The 22,779-nt window shown below is 43.5% G+C and overlaps 2 protein-coding genes across 2 annotated transcripts in view; both read right to left on the reverse strand.

Moving 5' to 3' along the window:
* Nucleotides 1-2,026: 2,026 nt before the first annotated feature.
* LOC109468141 (mucin-17-like) lies at nucleotides 2,027-22,191 on the reverse strand. Its single transcript, XM_019766382.1, has 32 exons — nucleotides 22,072-22,191; nucleotides 21,720-21,775; nucleotides 21,355-21,610; nucleotides 20,865-21,036; nucleotides 20,107-20,154; nucleotides 19,929-19,990; nucleotides 19,402-19,730; nucleotides 19,042-19,179; nucleotides 18,704-18,796; nucleotides 18,250-18,370; nucleotides 17,996-18,051; nucleotides 17,784-17,841; nucleotides 17,420-17,610; nucleotides 16,963-17,190; nucleotides 16,627-16,737; nucleotides 16,329-16,402; nucleotides 16,012-16,071; nucleotides 15,640-15,784; nucleotides 15,351-15,488; nucleotides 15,010-15,168; nucleotides 14,736-14,853; nucleotides 14,428-14,506; nucleotides 8,628-14,209; nucleotides 7,936-8,322; nucleotides 7,439-7,549; nucleotides 6,278-6,577; nucleotides 5,924-6,138; nucleotides 5,624-5,673; nucleotides 5,363-5,467; nucleotides 4,841-5,054; nucleotides 4,489-4,584; nucleotides 2,027-4,072 (listed from the first exon to the last, which is right to left on the reverse strand). Exons 6-32 carry the CDS (start codon nucleotides 19,948-19,950, stop codon nucleotides 3,893-3,895), a joined length of 9,360 nt encoding a protein of 3,119 aa, XP_019621941.1. The 5' UTR covers nucleotides 19,951-19,990; nucleotides 20,107-20,154; nucleotides 20,865-21,036; nucleotides 21,355-21,610; nucleotides 21,720-21,775; nucleotides 22,072-22,191; the 3' UTR covers nucleotides 2,027-3,892.
* A 10-nt stretch (nucleotides 22,192-22,201) lies between these two features.
* LOC109468142 (histone-lysine N-methyltransferase 2A-like) overlaps nucleotides 22,202-22,779 on the reverse strand; it is a 7,500-nt gene continuing 6,922 nt past the window's right edge. Inside the window, exon 3 of the mRNA XM_019766383.1 lies at nucleotides 22,202-22,210. Within this exon, the coding sequence (XP_019621942.1) occupies nucleotides 22,202-22,210 (9 nt within the window). The remainder of the gene's footprint in view (nucleotides 22,211-22,779) is intronic.

A 22,779-nucleotide genomic window follows, 5' to 3' on the forward strand; every position in this document is an offset into this window, starting at 1 on the left:
GAAATAGCAACTGTTGTGTAGTGCAAACCCAAGTCTTATTTGGGTTGACGGATCGGATGACAAATTGTCACTCAACTGGGCCAGTAAACTACAGCTTTTGCACGAACATTTCGAATCTCTGATGAAAGTGCGACCCCAAACCACAGATATACGGACATCCTGACAACCGACACTATTGTGGAAATAGGAAAAGCGATAGAGGAACAGCCCGAGCGCGTTTATTTGATCGATGAAGGCACCACTTCCGAGAAGCAAAGCAGTCAGCAAGAGAGTTCCCACAGCAGAATTTGTGTCTGGAAGAGAGTTAGCAAGTTGGAGTTATAGGGCTATCATTCGCCTAAAACGAACCCGTCCTACCTTTCTGTGATACCAACTGGAGCAAAAGAATCCATCGTGGGACGCTGGTCACTATTTACTGCAATTCATATCTGGTATTTGGGGGTCAAAATCGTCTTCTGGCGTACTGCAATACACAACTTTGCCCTGCCCTCCCTCGACGAGGCTCCTCCCTGCTTCAATCCTGATCGAATTCTGAAAGTTGTAGACAATCACACACAAGAGTTCCAACAGTATCGCTCCCTCCAACTCTCCTCTTTTATCTAAACCATCGGAATACCCAAATTCACGAATATTTGGAATAGTTTCCTGGGCAAATATTTTCCTGTCTGTAGAAAGGGAGTTGCACGACCTAATCGCAGTCCACTTCACATCTGCATTCTTCCGCTCAAAAAAATAGTTCCAAAAGTTGTGATTTTCCAGCCTGGAACTACAATAACAGTTGTGTGGCTTTTGATTTGAGATATCATATGTTATATTTCACGACTGATATGATTTCGTTAAAAAGAACCACCCTTTTGGACAGCTAAGCGCATTATGCCTTGATACAAAGGATGAGTTATCAAGTAATTCGCCCCACCCTCTGTTTCAAAATGGCTGCCAAGGGTTAATTCGGCGGTTAACAGCAGACCTAAGTTGTTCGGGCAGTTTTGGCAAACAAAATTATGTTACTCTGTGTATGCCCCTGCCCCCGACTATCATTGCAAACGTAGATGGAACAATGGCAAGAAAGAATCGATGTCATTTTCAACGTTTGAACGTTTTTGTTGACATCGATGTTGGCTGTAAAAGTTTTCCGTGCTGTGTGGGGTCGGGATTACGTATGCATGCCGATGACATTACGTTGTAGTGTTGTGGATGGAAGAATTGGCCTGGCGGACCTGCGGGAAAATGCAGTTTGCGTGGCTTTCAAGTTCATGAAAATACCCAGCTGTTCGCTTTAGTTCAATGTAGGAGACAGCAATGATGACACACATTGTACTTGACTAACATTTTGACTCCGAAATTCTCACAGTTGGCACAAGTCGTGTTGTCTGATAATTAGATGCAACATTATAATATAATATAAATGATATAAATGGGTTTCAAGTTGGATTACTGCTAACTGACACTGCAATAAAAACAGATATTCGGAATTAGTTTAAAAGAATTCTTTTCACAAGTCATCATGGCAATTGCAGTCATTTGACCAGGTTTCACCAATTCTTCAGGGATCACATACGACCTTAGCTGCCAGCAATACCTTGTGCCAATTCATCAGGCTCAATTCAGTGGTCCAGGATGAAGGATAGTTTGAGCATTGAGTATCTTGGCTAAGTATCATTTGGTGATGACATGTGTTGAACTGGTAGTGGTGCTCTTATGATTCAGCAAGTAGGTATGTTAAAGACATCAAGTTGTTCTTTGCAAAGTGAAAACACCTGTTGAATCTATTATGTCTGTGCCTGGACACCACTGAAGTGTTCCATTACAGATATGTAACGTTACTGCAAAGCCTGCAGCAAAGAATTTGTGAAATCACTAACTGTTCCGAACTTCAGCTTTTGTTTCTACATTTGTAACAGTATTTAGGACTCAAGAAATCCAACAGTACAACCTCCTACATACTACCAGCAACAAATTGATGTCCATATGTCAGGAAACCTGCACACACTTCGAATATTATTAAGTATCAATGACAATGAGCTTGAAAATTCTACAATATAAAATCTTTATTGGTGCATTGTATACAAAAGAAACAAAGCATTGATCAAATCATCTTCTTGTAATCAATTGGGGATTATCGAAACAATTAAAATCTTGTTTACTGTCCAAAAGAAGAAACTACACTGAATTCAATATCTCCAGATTCTCTGTACAAAATCTTATGTACACCAGTCCTTTGGGACAGTTTCAGTATACTATGCTACAGATATCTTTGGAAGAGATATTGGAGGCAATCAAAAACATTTTCATATAGTATCAAATCTCTTATAATTGTCTGCCATTTCAGTACTTGCTAGCTAAGCCTCATAAATACAGCAGTTTTAAAGCAGTTTGTAAGTTGTACAAAAGTTCTATTGAACACTAAAAAAAGAAGCGAAGTAATACCAACAAAAAACTCATTATACAAAAATATGGAACCTTGCATGGGTTTACTTTCCTGAGCTGGACACATCACAAAAGATACTAGTACTTACTACATAATGTTACGTGTAGTTAGGCAGGCAGAGGTTGTTTAGACCTTTTCTTTGTAACTGCTTGGGCAATGCTAAATATGCTACTACACTGCAAATGCCTTGTGAATACTGGATTGTACTACCTCAGATGCTCTGTAAATGATTGAGCTATCACTAAGTCCTGCAGAAGGAAGAGCTTCCAGTTAATAAAATAACAATTTGACTGTCATATGAGACACCCAACTACGTGTACTATGGTCTGTGAAATTTGCTTTGTCTCATGGATTGGAATAGCTATTTCCAGATGCCAATTAAAAATTAGGAGAAAGTCAAGGGGAAATAGTGTAATAAATAAAATCATCTGGTATTTTTCTTTCTAACACAGTGTGCTTCTAATGCACTACACCTGCTTGGCACACAGTGTATGCACCCATGTAATACATTATGAAACAAGTTTGTACATAACCATTTACATTTTGTTTCTTCAAAATTAAAACATACAAATAAGACATTATCAGGTGTATGGAAAATATGGTAGTTTGGATGGTCCAGAATATGTAATACAAAACAATGTTGTCCTGGTACTGGTAAACAATTTCCTACAATCACCAGCTGCATACTAGTATTCACTCATATTATAAGTAAAGTTATAGCTTCTGGATATTTTTAGAATAACAAACCGGGCTTGTCTTCAAAAATGTACAACACAGATATTATTACAGAGAAGTACAATAGAATTTCTTGTCTGCTATCTTTTCTAAGAATATTTCTCTCATGTAAAGAATAATTTCTAAAAACAGTTCCCCTATGGTACAAGGAAACATCTGACAGCTCCATCACATCAGGCACCTTACTCATACAGAATCTCAATGCATAGCCCTAGAAACCCAGTCCACACAACCAGGTACATGTACATCTTGCTCACTTTGCCAGATTATCCCTCTTTATTTGGTCTTCAGAATGATTAAAGCCTCCACAGAAAAGCAGCATGTTATAGAATGCACATGTTAGTTGGCATCACACACAACAATGGGTATAGGGTCTACAGCCCTTCTGAAGAAAACATCCCATTGTATGTTTCCTTTCTTGTGTGGCAGCAGTTGACACACAGGTCAAACTTCTATTTGAGGCTCATCTATTAATAGCTTGAAGGGAGAAAAATATAAACCCATAACTAAGCTGGGAAGGGACAGCCTAAAAATAAAAACGATATAGGTATGTAGAAAATGGAAACAAAATGTGTGCAGTGGAGTGTGCTGTTAATCTTCCTATTGATACATCAAAGCCATGAAAGGATAGGAGATTTAAAAGGAAAGCACAAGTACAGGGTTAAAAATACTTTGTGGTCTGCCCATCCCACAAATGTCTGAATTGGATTGCCGTCAGATTCCCAAGGATCAGTTCAGGTACTTGCGGCACCTTTTAGATCCACAGGTACAATCTATTTTGGAGTTCTGGTCCTCAATGGGGAACTTGTAGTCGTAGGTCAGTTCTTCCCCCTTGTAGATCTTCCTCATGGCAAAGATGAGAATGTGCTTCTTGCCCTCCACTTGGATGACTCGTGAGTAACAGTTGGGCTGTGGAGAGTTGAGTTAAAACAAGAGTCAGGACAACAGAGTAACAAACTACATTTACTTTGGGCATGGCTTTTCATGATCATTCAAGGTGTAATATTCAGTAGTCAAGTATGTCTGTACCTAGGGCCTACCCATAATATTACAAACTTATAGCAAGGAATATTCATTAAGCTTATAAGGTCTACAATATACACACAAGCCTACACACATTATACATTGTACAGATTTAACATAACAGGAATATTCATTAAGCTTATAAGGTCTACAATATACACACAGGCCTACACACATATACATGTACAGATTTAACGTCAATGCTTTAAGTGGAACTTGCCTTTCAATAGATTGTACAAAAATGCTGAAACCAATACTTTTCTATAGATTACTGGCAATGCAACATGACCCCATTTACTGACCTCACAAGAATGGTTGATGAAGCGAGCAGCATTCCCATGCATAGTTGCATCTACAACTTCATAGTCATCAATGCGAAACATGTAGCAGCCAATTCCCTGAAAAGTAAAGAAAAACTTAAGATACTGTACTGTACTTATGTCATCAACAACAGAAAACATTGCTGTAAAACAGTTAAGCAGAAATTTTTACAAAGATTTTGCATGAAACTGAAATACAGAGTCCTGCAACCTATTGGGCCTCCATTCCTACACTGTGTACATGGATAACGGTCTGTCTTAACATCTCCACACTTCAAAACTTACTGAACGTATTACAGTCAGAGAGTAGTTGGTAAATGACAAGTCTATGTACCTTGCTGTTGTAGTAGTTCTCTCTTTTGTCGGTGAGAACAGAGCGGATGACCATGCCAGCATATTCGATCACCATCTCCCCAGAGTCGATGTTGCGTTTACAGAACAGGCCCCGGCCATGGATGGGTGAGCGGTACACGCCCACAGCCTCCCGTGATGTCTGCCGCAGGTAGCGGAACCTCATGGCCATGGGCAGGTCCATACTGGTTGGTCTCCTGCAAGTTTGAATGAGTAACGAAGGATGAATTAGGGGACAACCTGTTCCAGCTAAGATAATATTTTGAAGTTTTAAAAGAGCCTTTTGAGGTTTGTGTGATTTCCTAATCAACTATAGCTTAGCAACTCTTCAATATTAATATGATCCCTGATACAAACCCTTCTCTTTTTAATCAAGAAAGAATACTTGAGACTTAGCTTTCGAGTTTACACTAAGTCTTGGTGTTGAACTTTTATGTAGTGTAGTTTGCACTGGCATATCAAAACAACCCTGCTGATACCCTTTTCACCAACCCTGTGACATTACCTGGTGGATTTGTGCTGGACCTCTTCCTCCTCCTCATTGTAGTCCAGGACAGGGAGCTGTCTGTGCTGCGAGGCCAGCCAGCTGAACATGTCAAACTTTGACCGTCTGGAAAAAAATACACAGAACATATTGTAAGGACAGAGGGGAACCATACTCAGATCACAAGAATGAAACAACACACTTCCTGCATTATACATACTGTAGATTTCACCCAAGACTAAGTTAAAGCTCTACAGATACTATAGAGGCACCGTATCTTACCTGGACAACACTTCTGCTCTGCAGCACCCATTGGGGTTGACTGGTGGATCCTTGTGTAGAAGGGAAGACAGAAAAAAACACTGTCACCATCATTCAAACATTCACAGATGATTCCTTAACCAGATACCACTTGAATCCTTATCCTACTGTAAATGTTGAAACTGGCTGTTAATTATACACATTAAACTAATGTCCGTATGTCTTAACTGAAAAATGGTAGCCAGGCATGTACAATTGTAGAAAAAGACACTAGAAAAGACACTTCTTGTTACATAGGAAAAGGCATGTATGTTTACTAACCTCATCCTCTGCTAGGTCATGAGGGCTGTACTTGTGGTACTTGAATTTGTAGTGAATACAATTCTTGGCCCCAGCCAGCTGCTCAATCAGGTTCATCACAGATTCATGTGTGACCCCCAGCATGACAGAACCGCTCACTGCAGCAAAGGACAGCTGCTTCATGCGAGCATTGATCCTTGCCTCCTGTACCTTCTCCACAACCTGGTCCCAAGCAGCTGGAACCAACACAGAACAACACATTTCAAAATACATAGATACTCTTTTCCACTGAAGAAAATGAGACTGGTCTACAGTTCATTCAGGTAAAATGTTTCATTCATATCTGTTTGTGTTGAAGCATTTGCCTTTTCTTACCATCGATAGTGTCTGCCATTGTTTTGAAGCCATCATCACTGGTGATCTCGAACACAAGCTTAGGTTTGTCCTCTTTAGGCATGATGGTGGTTTGTGCCTGCTGTCTCTTCTGCTCCTCTTCTATCTCGTGCAGTTTCAGCAGAGGTGAGTAGGAATCAGCCTCGTCTTCTGGCATGGGGAGTGAGGGGTGGGGCGGGATGCGATCCCATGGTGAGGACCGTCCAGTGGGAAGGTTGGACGATGATCTGTAGTGCTGGAACAGATGATGGGGTTCTGCTTCCTCCTCAAAGCTGGCTTTGTCTGCAGAAGAAAAACAAGAGCAGAAACCAACCACATTCAGTACTATGTCATTTATACAGGTACTTCGGTACAAAAGATATCAAGAATTGTTCGATTAAACAGAGGTCTTTTAAATATTTGGTTTGTTACTAGGGGTACTTCAACAAAGTAGGAAACTACCGATATCCAATTGTGAAAGATTCTTGCTCATAAAGGACACCATGCCCTGGTCTAACCTCACAGGATTCCCTCTCAGTCTGAGGAAACTACAACATAACAAGGCTGGGTGGTGTTGCAGTGCTCAGACTGACAAATTTTTGACTTTGGACATACAGAAACAAACACTGAGCATACTAGTACATGTCTGTTCTTGTCTTGGGAACTGAGCTGCTTGGTGAGTACTAAAAGATTACAAGTACTGCATTACAGCAAATGGGTACCTTCACATGCATGTTGGATAAATCCTAGGATTCCCCAAGAAAGCATTGAATCTGCCTTCCTGAAACATACATACTGGAAAGACTTGTTTTCCATACTTAACTGTTTCTCATATTAACAATTGTACACAAATAAGTGACTTTTTTTTATCCTAGTGCCACCAATCACTGCCTTTTGGCCTACAGAAACTCAGATGTACAACTGTGATGTCCAGTGTCCATCGTCAGGAATGACAAACTCAAGTTTCAGAGTCACAGAGACAGACATCCTTCACTCTAATCTTGTTACACAGAGCTACCGCCACCTTGACACTAACACTAGTAACAGCTACAAAGCATGCCACCTTTAGACAGAGTGCATTATCAAAGACAACCACAGTGATGCCACAGGGAGGACACAGATAAGTATGAAATGTCATGCATGGAGCAGCCCAGCATGCATTACCACTATGCCAACCCTGTGCCTTTCCTCTGTTCCAAATGGTTGTCTTACCAGCCAGTTGGCCACTGAGTCCCCCATCAACGCTTCCTACCCCTAGTGAGGGTTGTGGGGGACCTTCAATAGAAATGGTATTTCTTGTTAATATAAAACAGGTGCGAAATAAAACATTGCAAATGTGGATCAAACCCATTAACAATCAGAAACGGAAGTTCAGAGGCAGCACTCTCACTACACAAGATCTGCATGCAAAGGAGACAGTACAACTTCATTTCACTTACAAATTATCATTCTCCCATGAATACCATGAGCCCTATTTTGCAAACTGAAAGCTTTATGTTGTTTTTTTAAGTGTTTCACCCTCAAATCATCTCATTAGTAACTCTGTGTTTAGCAATAAGGATTCCACCAGGAGTCATTTTGTTAATGTGCCGATACCCCCACTGTGCAGTACAGAAGGGTGCTGAGTTAGACAGGAACAGGTACAATCTTGCTGGAGTTACCTTTCCACTCCAGCCTCCTCTTCTCCCACTTGTTCCCATCACAGGTGATGATGAACTGGATGGCACGTGAGCGAGCTGTCCTTGCTTTCTGTGCCTTCTCCGAGTCTGGGCCCAGGAAGTGCATCAAGGCCTCACGGAGGGTTTGTCCGATGTACTCACAACACCCTGGGCAGTGGAAGGAGAACTGGGGCTGCTCCTTTCCAACCTTTCCCTGAAACTCGTTACAGAATGGAAGATGGCGTCGCTCTACACCAATCAGATACTTCTTGGAGGCATCACAGGTGAGGATGAGGATTTCTGCAGAGGTTGGAATGCGCGACTTCAGGTCCGGGTACCGGTACTTCTGTGCAAGGTCACTCAGGTTGGTGAAGAGGATGCAGGCAGTACCTGGAAGGACAATAAGTAGGGGGACATTGACATAGCTTGTCATGTCAAGAAGTGTGTCCAACATGACAACATCCTGGCAGAATATAAGACATTAGGACGATACTGATATAATCGTAATTCTGTGATGCTTCAAAATATTTACGAGTTAACATAGTTTTTTCCTACACATTCTACTCTAAGTAAAAATCTCTTGGCTTCCTTCCACTTGCATGTCAGTTACATAACATTACATGTCAGAATGTATACAAGCTTAAGGTAAACAATGACTACAATCCTATTTCCTGTAGGATACAGCATTCCTTTACCTTTGTGAATGGGATGCACAGGGCTGGACCTGGTGGGCAGTTTCACACGAGGACCTCGTCTGTTGGGAGTTGGAGACAGACTTGGTGCTGATGACACCAGTGGACTGCCTGTTCTGCCACCTTCACCACCAGGTATTCCCTCTGATGAGGAAAAACTTCCCTGACCCGCTGAGCCACTTGCTCTTTCCTGGGAACTTCTGTCATCAATCCACTCTTCTGCCACCCCAGGCCTGAGCTTTTTACGACTGGCTGCTGTTGGTGTTGTGGAACGTTTCCTTTTTGGGCTGCTCTTCTTCTGTTTGCTAGTTGGTGCTGCAGAATCAGTTGCGCCTGGTGCCTGAGGAGAGGTGTTTGAGCTGGCACCTGGGATGGGTTGTAGAGAGTTTGCCACTGTTCCAGGAGTTCCAAGAGGAGGGAAGGACATCCCTGTCTGCCCTCTGTCTGGAGAGTTAAATGAGGACATCAATGCAGACTCTAGACTGTTGTAGAAATTCTCGGGTAAAAGAGGATGTTTCAAGGGGCTAGCAATGTTGACCTGGGGTAAGTTGTTCTGCAGGAGTGTTGTCTTCTGGGCACTGGCATTCCCCATTGGCTGCATCTGTGCATGCTGTAGTTGGGCCAGAGACAGGAGAGCAGCATTTGCAGAGATGATGTCTCCCATTGCTGCAGTCCCCTGGCTCCCACTCGAGTTCACAACACTGTTTGACACCCCACCCGTAGGCAGAATGGATGGCTGTGGGGGAGACACTATGTTGGTTGGTACACTGTTTACTGGAGACTGCAGGCTTATTGGGCTTGAAGCTGGTATCTGTATTGGGGCTACCAAAGTGGAACCTACTGGTTTGTTGGCTGACTGTAACAGGCTGCTGAACATATGTGGCGTCCACATGACTGTCTGGGCATTTGGGGGACTTTTGTTCACATTTGCCGCGTTATTAACAGTCATCATCGTTTGGTTCTGGAGAGTCATCATGCCAATGCCCTGGGACGTAGTCAAGTTTGGTTTTGTTCCCATGGACATTGCATTTCTCACAAACTGAGTCTGACTACCCACACTATTGCTTTCTATCCTTCTTCTGGTCATGTCTGTCAGAGAGGGATTAGTTATCCTCTGCTTCTCCAGCAGGTCCTTAACCCTGGGTGAGCTGATGATTGTTGCCTGTCCCTGTGCTGAGGCAGGGAGGAGAGGTACCTGTACAGTCACACTGCCTGACACATGGCTTGTGGACGGTGACACTTTGCCAAGTTCACCACTCACAGGAGACCTCTGTGGTGACAGCAGTTGTTGTAGGGGCTGTTGTGGTACATGATTGACTGCTCTAGCTGCTTGGGGTGTCAGAGGATATGGCTGTGTACCTGGCCCCAAACCTGTTGGCAGTGCCATCTGTTGTAGTCTAGGAGCCTGTACAGGAATGGTGAGCTGCTGAGGCTGTAGCTGTGTGCCCAGTGCTGGGGTTGGAACAAGGTACACTGGCATGCCCTGTTGGTTCACAAAGAAGCATCCTGCAGGCTGGTTTGCTACTGTCGGCACCTGCAGTGCAGCAGGGGGATTGGGAGCTGTGACAAAGACTGTCTGAATATTGGCCGACAGTGGTGGCTGTGGTTGTACCTGTGGTGACACTGGCACCTGTGGTGGTGGTGGTGCTGGTACCTGAGGTGGTGCTGGTAATGGTGGTGCTGGAACTGCCGGTGCTGGTGTTGGTACTGGTGTTGGTGCTGCTGATACTGATGCTGTTGTTGTTGTTGCAGGTTTAGGCAGCAGACGAGGCGACTTGGATGGGCTCTTCTCTCTTTGTGAAGGGGGCTGTCTCCTAGATCCCAAAATAGCAACAGAGTACCTTGCTGGCTTCTTCAACAGCTCATGAAGGGAGAATTGGCTTGTTGTCACAGGCTGGAGTGGAGGAGTACTGACAACAGTTGGACCTGAGCTGGAGGGTTGTGGTAGCTGTACAACCACCTTGCTGTTCCCACTTGATGCAACGTGGGTGCCAACTATATTTTGTTGCCCACCTCTTGTATTAACATTGGGAGATTTCAAAGAGTCCACAGTTGTTAATGTCTTGTTAACTGTTAACTCCCCTGATGCAAGTGTAGAAGGACTGGGAGATTTTTCTTTCTCTGTACTTAGTGGTTTTAAGCAATCCGTGTTTCCAACAATAGAGTTCCCTTTGTGACTACCTGCAGCTGTTGCATCACCATCAGGTCCCTTGCTATCAGTTATATCTGATTCAAGCTCCTTCTTCTTCCCTGCATCTAACATGGTCCCTGAATCTGAAGCAGGGAAGGCTGGGAGTCCATTCCCATGTTCCCCTGGGTGAGGTGAAGAATTCTGCAGCACAAAATCCACAATGTCTGTCGGCAGGACATCATCAAGCTCAGGTTTACCTTGAGTTGTTTTTTGTTCAACCAGACCTTTTTTACACTCTCCTGCCACCTTAGACTCTTTTCTCTCTTCTGATTTTCCTTTCCCTTCAGTGCTGTTGCCAAGATTTGCTACATCTTCACTAGTTTTATCCTGATCATCTTTCAGCTTGGCTGAGCTAATTTCTTCAGAGGCATTGTTTGGAGAAGCCTTGCTAGATGCACTTACACTTTCCTTTTTCTCCCTCTCAACATCATCATTGGTCCCTTTAGGTGAGGACTTTTCCTTCTTACCAGTGTCATTTCTCTCGGACTCCGAGTAAGCCTTAGGATGCCTGAGCGAATATCTCTTTGGGGGAAGTGTTTCTTCCTTGAACCTGGGACGTGATGGAGATGTGACTGCAGGAGTTCCCTCTTCTGCTGCCTGCCAAGATGAGGGAGAGGGAGGTCTGGGATGTCTCTTCTTGGGCCTTCCTGGTCCCCGTCTGTTGGGATCAGATCTGGTGGGACTGGTGACACTGTCACTGCCACTCCCGGAGGACATTCTTGTTCTGTATCTTGGAGAATGCGACTCATTTCCTGACAGCTTGCCTTCAGACCTTTCATCCTCACTTGTCCCATACGTCTCCAGGTCGTAGTACTGGACAGGTTTGTTGCGAGAGCTCCGTCTGGGGTACCTCTGCCTCCCCCGTGCCTTCCCATCACCATCGGTGTCACTTGGTCCATCTGACAAAGCCCCTGCCTCCTTTTCTGGAACGTACTCATCATCAGATTCTGCCATTTCATCCACACATCTTCTGCAGTGCTTCTGAAGCTGATTCTCCTTCACAAACTGCTTCTTGCACTTAGGGCAACAGGGCTTCGACTTATCAATAATTTGGTCTCCACGGTTCCCCTTAATCAGTCCATGCTGGGGTCCTATGTCCCCATTTGGGACCTTCTTGTTGCCAGATTGCTGCTGGCTTCCCGTATAGTGAGCTGTGTCCTTCTGTGACCCCTGCTTTCTTATATCAGCTATCTGCACCACACAGGGCTTCACGTGGTTAGGTGTACGTCGTTGGTCCTTTGAGGAAAAATCTATGAATGCTTGCAGGAAGGTTGGCTCACTACTAGCTGCTGCATTCTGTGATTTGGGTGGCAATGCCTTGACATTTTGCATGGGTGTGGTGCAAGATCTGCTGTTGCTGGTGGAAACATCTGAAATGGCATCTGAAGGGCCAGAGGAAGGATTTGAAGAAACAGCTGACTTGTCATTGACTTCACTCATGGCACTGACACCACTGTCACCAGTTTTGGTCACCACAGAGGACTGACTCAACTTTGGACTGACAGAGAGAGGAGGACTGGCTGTAGCCGCCTTTCTTCCTGGGCTGTTATGCAGCTTACGCAGGAGCTTGGCTGACTTGACTAGACCACTTCCATAGAACACAGGGTTGCCACGAGTCAGCATGGCATCTGGGGTACCAGAATGGTTAGCATCTGCCACGGTAGGGGTTGTGGAGGGGGAAGGTGTGCTGCTGCTTGGAGAGGATGAAACAGCTGCAGGTGTTGTGTTGGAAACAGGTGTGTTGTTTGTTGTTGTAGTCATCTTGTTGAGACTTAAAGACTGAGACAGACTGGGGAGAATGCCAGTGGGTAGGGTCACTGTGACGGTCATGTGGCTGGAGCCAGAACTGGACGTTGATGTCTGTCCAACCTGCTTGTGAACGGAAGTTGGCACAATCCCTACAGATGTGGAAGCAGTAGGTAGCTTTTCTGCACTGGATGTTTCATCTTGTTCTTTGGAGCAGGACTCCTTCTGAACACCCCCACTGTTTGTGACTGTTGTGTCCTGTTGGCTGCTTGAGCATGGAACATTCTCATTGTCCTGACTCTCTGCTTGTGGCCTGCTTAAGCTTCCGTCATTTCCTTCACTACTACCTTGCTGAGAGGAGCTTCCAGAGGATCTCTGGCTTACCCCTGCACATGCTGAGCTTCTTGAAGGAGTACTACTGCTCAACGTTACTGTTGGCCTCACACTGTCAATGGAGATGGTAGACCTTGCTATTTCTTGTGCTGTATTTGTGGTAGATCTCGAGGCCTCTGAACCTGCACCTGGCAAAACAGACAGAAATGTTCTTTCATCTTTTGCCAAGAGACTTGAGATGATAGGTGCCTCAGCTGCATGATCTGCATTTCCAGAGGTAGAGATATGTCCATCAGGAATCGGGGAACTAATAATGGCCTTGCTTTGTTGTGGAATGTGTGTCTGAAATATTTCAGATGTTTGACTGCATGGCAACAATGCTGTAGTATCTCTCACAGATGGCCTGTGTGCAAGGGTTACAGAAGGCAAAAGTTGCTGTCTTACACAACCAAGAGGAGGCAACAAAGGTGGTTGAGGTGGTGGGGTGGTTACTTGAGACTGTAAAGTTCTCTGTAGGTGACCGCCTCCGTGGGGTTGCAGCACATTAGTAGGTGGTGGAGAGAACACGCCAATGTTCGGAAGACTCACACCCAGAATTCCCTCCTGAGAAACTGTCTCATAGGACTTGACTGACTGAGTGGTAATCACTCTGCTCTGTGTGGTCACAACCACATTTTGTGCTGTAGTTACGACTGTGGTCTGGGCAGTTCTGACCACACTCATTGTGGTATTTGCATTTGGTGTGGAATGCACTGGTAATGTTGCCTTACTGGAACTAACTGACTGCACACTCCTGTCTTCTGACACCTCAGAGTGGATGGGCTCAGCTAACACATGTTGTCCCGACTTCTGCCTTGTGCGTTCTGTTTTCCTCTCAACACTCCTGCTGGCAAGTTTCTTGGAAATGGCACTTCCTGATGTATCCACTTGTGACTTGTGTGTACGAGCACTGCTGAGCTTGGCTTGCCCGTGCTCTATATCTTGAACTGACAGTACATAGGTTCCATCAGAAGTCCTCCTTACTTTTGATTTGGGGCTATGGAATGTTTTATCTCCTGTTGTGCTTGGACTGGCAGCCTCAATCTCTGTGCTCAGGTTTCTGTGAGCTTTCCCAAGTTTTGACGGGGATATAATGTGTGCCTTTCTTGGTGACAGAGGCTTTGAAGAACAGTCCCTGGATGCAGGTTCTTCGTGTGCTGTTGTGCGGTTCAGTTCTACAGCAGGCTTGGGTTTCTCAGGTCGGAATTCTGTGATGCGGCATGTGTAGATGCATCGACGGCGGGCATCGTACGTACTCCAGTAGACTCTTGTGCACCTGTACAGATAAGAAACAGGCAGTTATGAGTAAAAGAGCTGGAGATACATTACTCCATCACCTAGTGTCCCCTACTAGAAGAAGTAGATTGGAAAAACTTCTGATCTCTTACCAACAACTGTATTTTGCTATACATATATTTGATGACCACCAATTTGAAGTAGAAGGAACTTACTTAATTTAAAAAATAATAATAATCAAATAGGAACATAACTTACACAAAGCCAACAGGAAGCAGGGCATCTTTGGTGTCAGACAGGTCATTCAGCTCTCCAAGGCTCTCCACTGTCATAGACCCTGCAAAGCAAAATGTATGTTAGAAAGTTCACAGGTGGTTTACTCTTCAATAAATCTATTAAATTGTATTTCCATACTATCTTCCATTATTTAACCCCAAAACTGATGTACAATCCAGAGTGTCTTTGAACAGCTCCAAAACACAAAAGTAAACAGTTGCTAGTTTAAAGAGGATGGACACCATTTAATGTTGCACCGTACCTTAAAGAAAACACCATAAAATACTCACCTGCCAGGACCTGGATGATGGTTGGCTCCAGTCCTCGCATCCACTTCCTATTGAGTTTGATGTTATCCATGTTCACACAGACCCGCCGGTGCACCTCAAAATTATCCTCCTTCACAAGCTGGGGTCAAACCACAGACACAAATTTTAGCAGGAAACAGTGTGAGCTAGGCTTGCAACACCATTTCATTTGATGGATGCTAGAGGTTCATTGACATGAAGACAAAAATTATGAAACTCAGGAACAGTCCTCAAAGAAAATGAAGCTACTCCATACCTCTCCGTCCACCTTGTCCTTGTGTTCTTTACAGAAGACCTTCTTGTCCTCCTGGAAGAGACACTCCTCCAGACGAGCGCACATGAAGTGGAAGTTGGCAGGACAGCCACGGGTGCAGCAGCCTACTGTGGCCCCCAACTTATTACACCGCTCACATCGCTGTGGACACACGCAGACTAGATATAACACTTGATAACAACAAAGCTCTATCGTCTACAAAGTCGGGATTATTTGATGGGTTCCTAGATCCTTCAGGAGATAAATGCAGAGCTAAGAATTTCACGTAAAGATGTTGGAAGACATAAAAAAAGTTTTTTAACATATGATACAAGTAAGTTTACCATTTGCCTGCCTCTGGAGATGGCAGTGTGGACATTCTGCAGAGAGCCGTCCGCCTCTTCATACACCTCAGCTGACCACAGGGCACAGTTTGCATGGACCCAGTCATCCTGTCCTGCATACAGCATGCGTCCAGCATCCTGAAGAACAAAGACATTTTAGTTGGTCCAGTCTAAGTGTACACAATGTTTGTAAATATTCACACAACAAAAGAGTTACATGCTCAAGAGAGAAATCTTTCTCCCAAATACTCTGTTGCATATATATGGTCCTCTTTGGAACACAACTCACGTTGGGTTTGCACTCTCCCTGCCTGGCACATAAACAGCATTGCCTGGTATCATCAGGATCTCCCACCTCCATGGGTATCACACTGGTGCTTCCACTTGAATCACATGTCCCTACAATGAGGTCAACAGTCATGACTAACGACATACTAAGAAATGTTTGGTAGCAATATTAAGAGAAAATGTTCAGTCAAACCAATGAACAGAATATGTGAGGTAAAGAATAAAAAAAGACACTGTGTGGTAAAGACGAAGGCAGATGTCAATAACAAAGAGACAGTGTTCTTTCTCACCTTCCTGTCTGGAGGTGTGTTTCCTGGGAGTCATTATCTTGAGTGGGAAGGTTGAGGGTGGGGTCCAGTCCTACAGATCTCACCCTCCACTGAGCATAGTCATGCTCCAGTGATGGGGAAGTACAGCATTGGGCAGCATGCCCCTGGGTCAACAACAATGTGTTCACATAGATTACTGGTAATGCCACAAGACAAAAAGAATATGTAATATGTGAAGAAGTTCAGGAAACATGAAGTCAGTGAAATTCCTTCCTCAAAAACACATCTGCCAGAAGTTTGTCAGCCTGAATTTGTGTTTTGTGTAAGGACAGCTCTAACCCACTATTCTAGCCTGTTATGTCGTGTTGTATGTTATCTGACCTATATCAATCTGTTCCAGAAAAAAGAGCACAACACTTACTTTGGCAGATTCTTGTTGTGTTCCCAGAGTTGGCAGCCTTGCACATCAAACCATGGAAAGTGCCGCTCCATTTGCTGTCAAAGAAAAACAACTTACTCCATGGAAGTATATTCTTAGTTTTTTAAAACTCTACACCTTGACATATTCAGCATAAATTAGTGAATGTTTACTAAATGAAGCTGAAAAGTCTATAATTACAGCATCTTTCCAAAGATCACTGAGTCCCACAACAGATTAAGTGGCAGAAAACACTTAAAGAAAGAGAAAGACATGAATCAGTGGTAGTATTTTATAGTACCTTAATGAAGAGCACCCTGATCATATTGGTGTTGGTCTTCAGGATGGAGTTGTCAGGTGCAGCAGACAGTGCCCCCTGTATGATCCTCACCAGGTTGGTACAGAACACAGACTGGAACAAAACACAGTAAAAACTGCCTCAGTCAAGGAGTATTCTACATCTCAAACCATCTCCCTCAAACCACTATTCCCTGATACGCCTTATGCCAATAACTTACCAACACAGTCAAAACTTTTCAGTGGTCAGCCAACAATTCCCTGACCCTACATGCTCTCAACCACACATTTCATCCGTACTATTCAGAGTTAATAACAGTGGTGAGGACATTTTACTAACCACAGATGTGTACTCCATTGCCTCAACCTGCTTCCTGACAGCTGTTAAGTCTTTTGGGTTGTCTGCTGTTTTCTCAGGTGTTTCCACCTTCTTCTCCTCCCCTTCTGCAGACAGCTCCTCTGTCTTCATGTCTTCATCCCGAGGCTCAGCTGTGACAACCTCCATAGCTGGCTGAGAGGCTGTCTGTACTTCTTGTGTCACTGCAGGTGTCACTTCAGCCTCTGCAGTCTAGAGGAGTTAAAACATGACTCCAATGATTAGTTTTCAGAAGTTTGAGATGTTACTGCAATAGTCAAAGATGTTACCTCAGAATTCAAAATCAAATTTAAGGAAAGGCCTTCAAAACCTGTAACCAGTTCTATGTATAAGTTGCATCACATACTTGTAAGCATAATCAAGTGTACAAAGCATACATTACTATGAGGAACAACATTGTTTAATGTCAATTTGTCCCTACCTCTTCTTGTGCAGTATATAAAAGGTGTTCCCCACTCTTGTGGCTGAGCAGTGTCCCTAGGACCTGCTGGAAGCCTGTGTACAGTTCCTTCTGCACAGCCTGCCTCCACTCAGGGGGTTCAGTCTGTGTGCAGGTAGGACATGTGTAGTGCACCGTGTCTGGGACACACGATAGCACCTCGTACAGCTCATCTAGGGAAGAGAATGTTCAATAGTTAGCACACCAGTCATGGTTTAATGGAGATTGGGAAAAAAAACAAGATTTGGATTCCCATCCACTACAAAAATAAAATGGCAAACTGAATATTGTACATAAGAAAACCATAACTGTGAGTGAAAACATGACAGCTGAAAATACAATGTACCTGTTAGCATTTCACACTTGGCATGGACCCAGCTCTCGCACTTTCCACACTGCATCATCTGAAAAAAGGAAAGGGGATGGCTCAGTTTCGACATTTTTGTACTACTTCTATCATCTAACTGACGATAATAATAAAACATTAATAATAAGAGATCAAGGTAAGTTACTTAATTACCAACAAAGTATAGTTCTGACAGCAGAAGATCAGTTTACCTTTGATTCATAGTCATCATCAGAGTAACACTTCTTGCAAATGGGACAGTAGTTGCCTGTAATATAATATAAAAAGATATCAAACATTGGGAGGGGATCTGTTTTAAGCACACAATTAAAGATGATATTACCAAAGCTTATCACAAGATAGTATTGAAAATGTTTCTACTGTGACAACTCATTCAGAACATTTGCAAAGTAGATGAAAAATATTCAGAAAACTACAAAATGAACAAAAAGAAATCTTCCGTTACCCATATCAAACAGTTTGCCACAGTCCTGACACAGGGAGAACTCGTGGGTCCACTGAGCATTGTACGCCTGGCCTGGGGTGGTCCGGCCACAGCTTTTACATCGCACACACTTCGGACAGATCTGTTGGGAACAAGGTATACAACATTTCAGTAGTGTGAGACAGTGCATTGAAACAGGAAAAGTAAATACATTTACACTTAAACTATTTTAACAGACAACATAAGCAGAGACACAGAGGAATACAGCTGAAGTTGTCATGTCACAGAAATAGTATGTGGACAATCTTATTTAAGTATACGAGTGCTTTTAAGAAATGTTTCCTACATGTTGCAACAAAAGACCTTTAGAGGCAAATCAAAGCATTTTACATGGATATACTGAACCTATCACTGTTATTACAGGTTACATTGCCAAAAAATGGGGCATGAAATACGAGTCTTCTTTATTTCTCACCCAAATTTTCTTCTTCTTTGTTGGTCTGGTGGGGTAGTTTGGGCTGAGGCACTCTCCGTGGTACATATCATGGCACTTGTGGCACTGTAAAAGCTGTGGCAGGGACAGAGACAAGGCACCAGTCAATGCTCTCCTTCCCTCAGCGATCACCTGCAATGGAATGACTGCATTCAAGACACTGAATGATTTCATTTCCGACAATGTTTATTTCATCTTGTCCTTGGACAACACCAGGACCCAATTCCTATTTGTATTGCTTCATTTACATGCATCTATTACATCTGAAGCAATGATACCAAAACCCTACATGACCCCACGGTACGCCATGTTGTGTTTACCCCGTTCTGCCTGCCGCAGACCGTGCAGAACCTGCACCTCCTGCAGCACCAGTCCTGCTCCCGCCCGTCCAGGGGGCGCTCCTCCTCCTCCAGACAGAACTGGTGGAACGCCTCGCAACACACCGCGCAGTATAGGAACTGGGAAGACAAACAAGGGACATAGGTCATACCCAGGTGCTCAAACTGTACATTGTAACACATACAGAGTTGGAGGCATACAGTCAGCCACAACCTATAAACAAAATTATAACATATAACGTTACCTCAAGGACACATAGTCCCACAATGATACTTCAACAATCACAACAAGACTATAACAGATGGAGTTAACGACGAAAGAAAAGATGTCCAGTTTCTTACCTCGTGCTGCCCAGCACTGGCACAAAGATAGCAGACAATTCGAGTGATAAGAGGGGTGGATGCCAGGATGACCATGCCACCTTCCCAGGCATTCTCCACATAATACTCTTCCTTAAAGTCCACTTTTAACAACTGTTTTCCATCTCCAGCTCTGATGGGCCTGGGTCTCTGTACTCCTGAGGAGCTGGGGCCAGCTTGCTTGTCTTTAGAGTTGCCGTTGTCCTTGCCATTACCTCTTTTGACTGATAGCCCTTTAGTCCTGTTGTTTGTGGCCCCATCAACAGGGGGCGTTGAATTCCTAGATGGCACCTTGACTCTCCTAACAGCTACTGCAAGACAGGTGAACAGTTTTCCTAAACCTGTTGATTCTCACATACTAACAAATTAAAATAACAAGACAACTTCTGCATTTGTAAAAGAAATAAATTAACACAACTATTTTCATTCAGCAAACATATAGAATGTTACAGAATACAGTTGCAATGTACAACTTCTTCAAAGCCTGGTAAGATAGATTGAAATCTTACCCATGCTTCTGGGCCGTACCATCTCATCACCAGCTGGCTGGGGGTTACGGCACTTCTTGTGGCTAAAAATGGACAGAGTGGGAGAAAAATGGTTTTCACAGATCTGTGTAATTTCTTTTTGTGTTAATGGTGCAGGAAAAGTTTTTCGAGATAAGGTAGAATTGTTGAGTCGACTTACATGCAGCACTGCTTCTTGACGTTGAAACCACCAAATTTGGTCTTGTCTCTGCAGATGGAAAAAGGAATAAACTGTTATTTCTCTTGTGGTACAGGACAACCTTATGTCAGAGCTCAGTGGCACATTATAGCTAATATTGACTGGACATAAATACAATACATAAACTCCATTTTAAGGACTCAAAATATATCAAAACAATTCAAAACTTACTGTCTATTCGATGTTAAAGACAAGGTACGGACAAGAAAATTACCTTTCTGAAATACACAATTTTGAAGTTCGTAGATCGATTACAAAGATGAGAATTTCTAGCCATAATTTGAATATAGAAATAGGAAGATATAAAAAAATCCCTCGCGACCAGAGGTTTTGTCCATTCTGTCCCAATGATATTGAAGACGAACAACATTTTATTTTGAATTGTACACTATATAACAATAAACGCACAAAGCTGTTCAACCTTCTCTCCGCCTGCTCAACAGAATTTGTTACATTTCATGCTATAGATAAATTTAAGTTCATCCTAGAAGGCAATAACCCTTACTGTGTACAAATAGGTAAATATATCAAAGAACGTTTAGACCTTAGAACAAGTAGTATTAGTTGACCCACCTATTGTTCTGTACGTAGGATATTTTCGTTGTACCCATGTATAATTGTCTGTATATCAACATGTCTTTGACCTTACAAAAGTCACTGTACTTTTTGTTGTGTCAATAAAGTTCTTCTATCCTCCCAAAGTCGCCAACACTACTTACTTGCAGTTGGGACATTTGCCACAGTCTTCAGTCCGCTGACAGCCCACACACGTGCCACATCGACGTCTGCGGCGACTCTTTTGGGGAGAGCCGAGGCCCAAGGGACGCTTGGGCTTCTCCTCTGTCCTGACTCGGTTTGGAACCTCATCAGAGTCGGGGGTTCCTGAGCGCTCTGTACAGGCAGGAGGGACCTTTGTCAGGCTTAAAACTACACAGAAGTTTGAAGGAGAAATACACAAGTTTTCACAACAGCTATAATCACTTTAACATCACTGATTGAGACAGAGAACTGCAAGGTAAATTGCTTTAATTTTTCTACAAAGGAACAAGGCAGGACAATGGAAGAAATCAAGCACATACAATATCTTAAATTTGTGTCTCAAGAACAGATTGCTAAACTATTACAAATGTTATAGTTTTACAAGATTTTTCAGCTTTCTGGCAATGTTTTAGTTTTACAAGATCTCATGAGAATAATCTGTAAACAAACCAGCTTTCTGCTTGTGCAGCAGCCTTCGCTTCTCCTTAGGAGGCAAAGCACTCAGGCGGATCTGGTCATCAGTAGGGAACACTGCGAGGGGCTTGCCCAGTGCCACGGCTGCTCGCCTGCACACGTGTTTGATCCGTGGTCCCCGGGAGGAGTCCACACTACTGGACAGAGACTCCGACTCAGCCGACTCTGTCGACTCTTCATCATCATCATCATCAGATGAAGACGATGACTCTGATGAGGAGTTTCCATCCACCTGTTAATTGCATAAACAAAGAATTAATAATATGTTTTCACTTTATTGACTTTATCACTAACTAGTGCCGAGATCACATAGATCACAGACTCTGGCGCTACAGCCTCACCTTTGTGGCATCCTGCTGCGGAGGGCTGGGCTTCCCTACCTTCTGAGGTTCTCCATCTGAAACACAGAAATAACAGAATTTGAACAGTTCATCCCTTTTTCCATCTACAGATACAAAACTACATTTGGTGGTTTTAATGTACAAACAAAGATACAAAGGATATGTCCGCTTGAAGCACTAATAAAACATAAACCAACAACAGTTACACATATTTTTCACACTAAACTTCAACGATGTTAAAAAAAATTAATGTCACTATGTTTTGACTTTAAGCTGCATTTCAAATAAGATATGCAATGATGTGCTGATTATCTTCTAAAATCTTACATGTTGCACCTTTCCTGGGACGTACCTGTTTTGTGTGCTGGCTGTACCCCCAGGGCGGGGGAGGCGTCCCCAGGGATGGCGTTGAGCTGTACCAGGGGGAAGGACCTGAGCTGGATGGGGCTTTGCACCTCCTGTAGACAGACCAAACAGTTAGCCTACCACTTCTGTTAGTATCATCCATGACACAACACTGGGCAAAGGTTACAGCATAAGTCAGCAGGCAATGGGTTGCAGAAGGTTTGTCAGCTTTGCGCATTGTTATAGAACCACAATGTTCCTTCAATCTAAGACCCTGTTCATACCAGACTTATACTTAGCGGTTTCAACCGGTTTTTCAAAAACCGGTTTTTATTTAACCTGATGTGAACGCAAATTAACCGGTTTTTTAGGGGTTTAAATCCGATTTTGAAAAACCACCTCGGGAGGTGGTTTTTGAGGGGTTTTTCCACCGAAAAACCTGGTCTGAACGCTAAGGGTTTATTGAACCGGTTTTTGCGTCATAATTCCGGGGTCACGGGGTCAGCATCCTGACCGTGTGCGACCTCCAAGCTTTTTTGATTGCGTTGTTTTGACCAACTTGAGTTCGTTTCCACTGTTTTTCCATGGTTTCTATTCATTTTGCGATGGAATCAGCATATGCAACCTGGTCGGCGGACGAGACGCTCCTGATACTTAGGTTTGGAGAGCAGGAGTCGCCGAATTCGAAAAAGCGGGGGGGGGGGCGGCGGAGGGC

The sequence above is a fragment of the Branchiostoma belcheri genome, unplaced genomic scaffold (assembly GCF_001625305.1).
Source record: "Branchiostoma belcheri isolate BF01 breed outbred unplaced genomic scaffold, Haploidv18h27 scaffold193, whole genome shotgun sequence".
Classification (NCBI taxonomy): domain Eukaryota; kingdom Metazoa; phylum Chordata; class Leptocardii; order Amphioxiformes; family Branchiostomatidae; genus Branchiostoma; species Branchiostoma belcheri.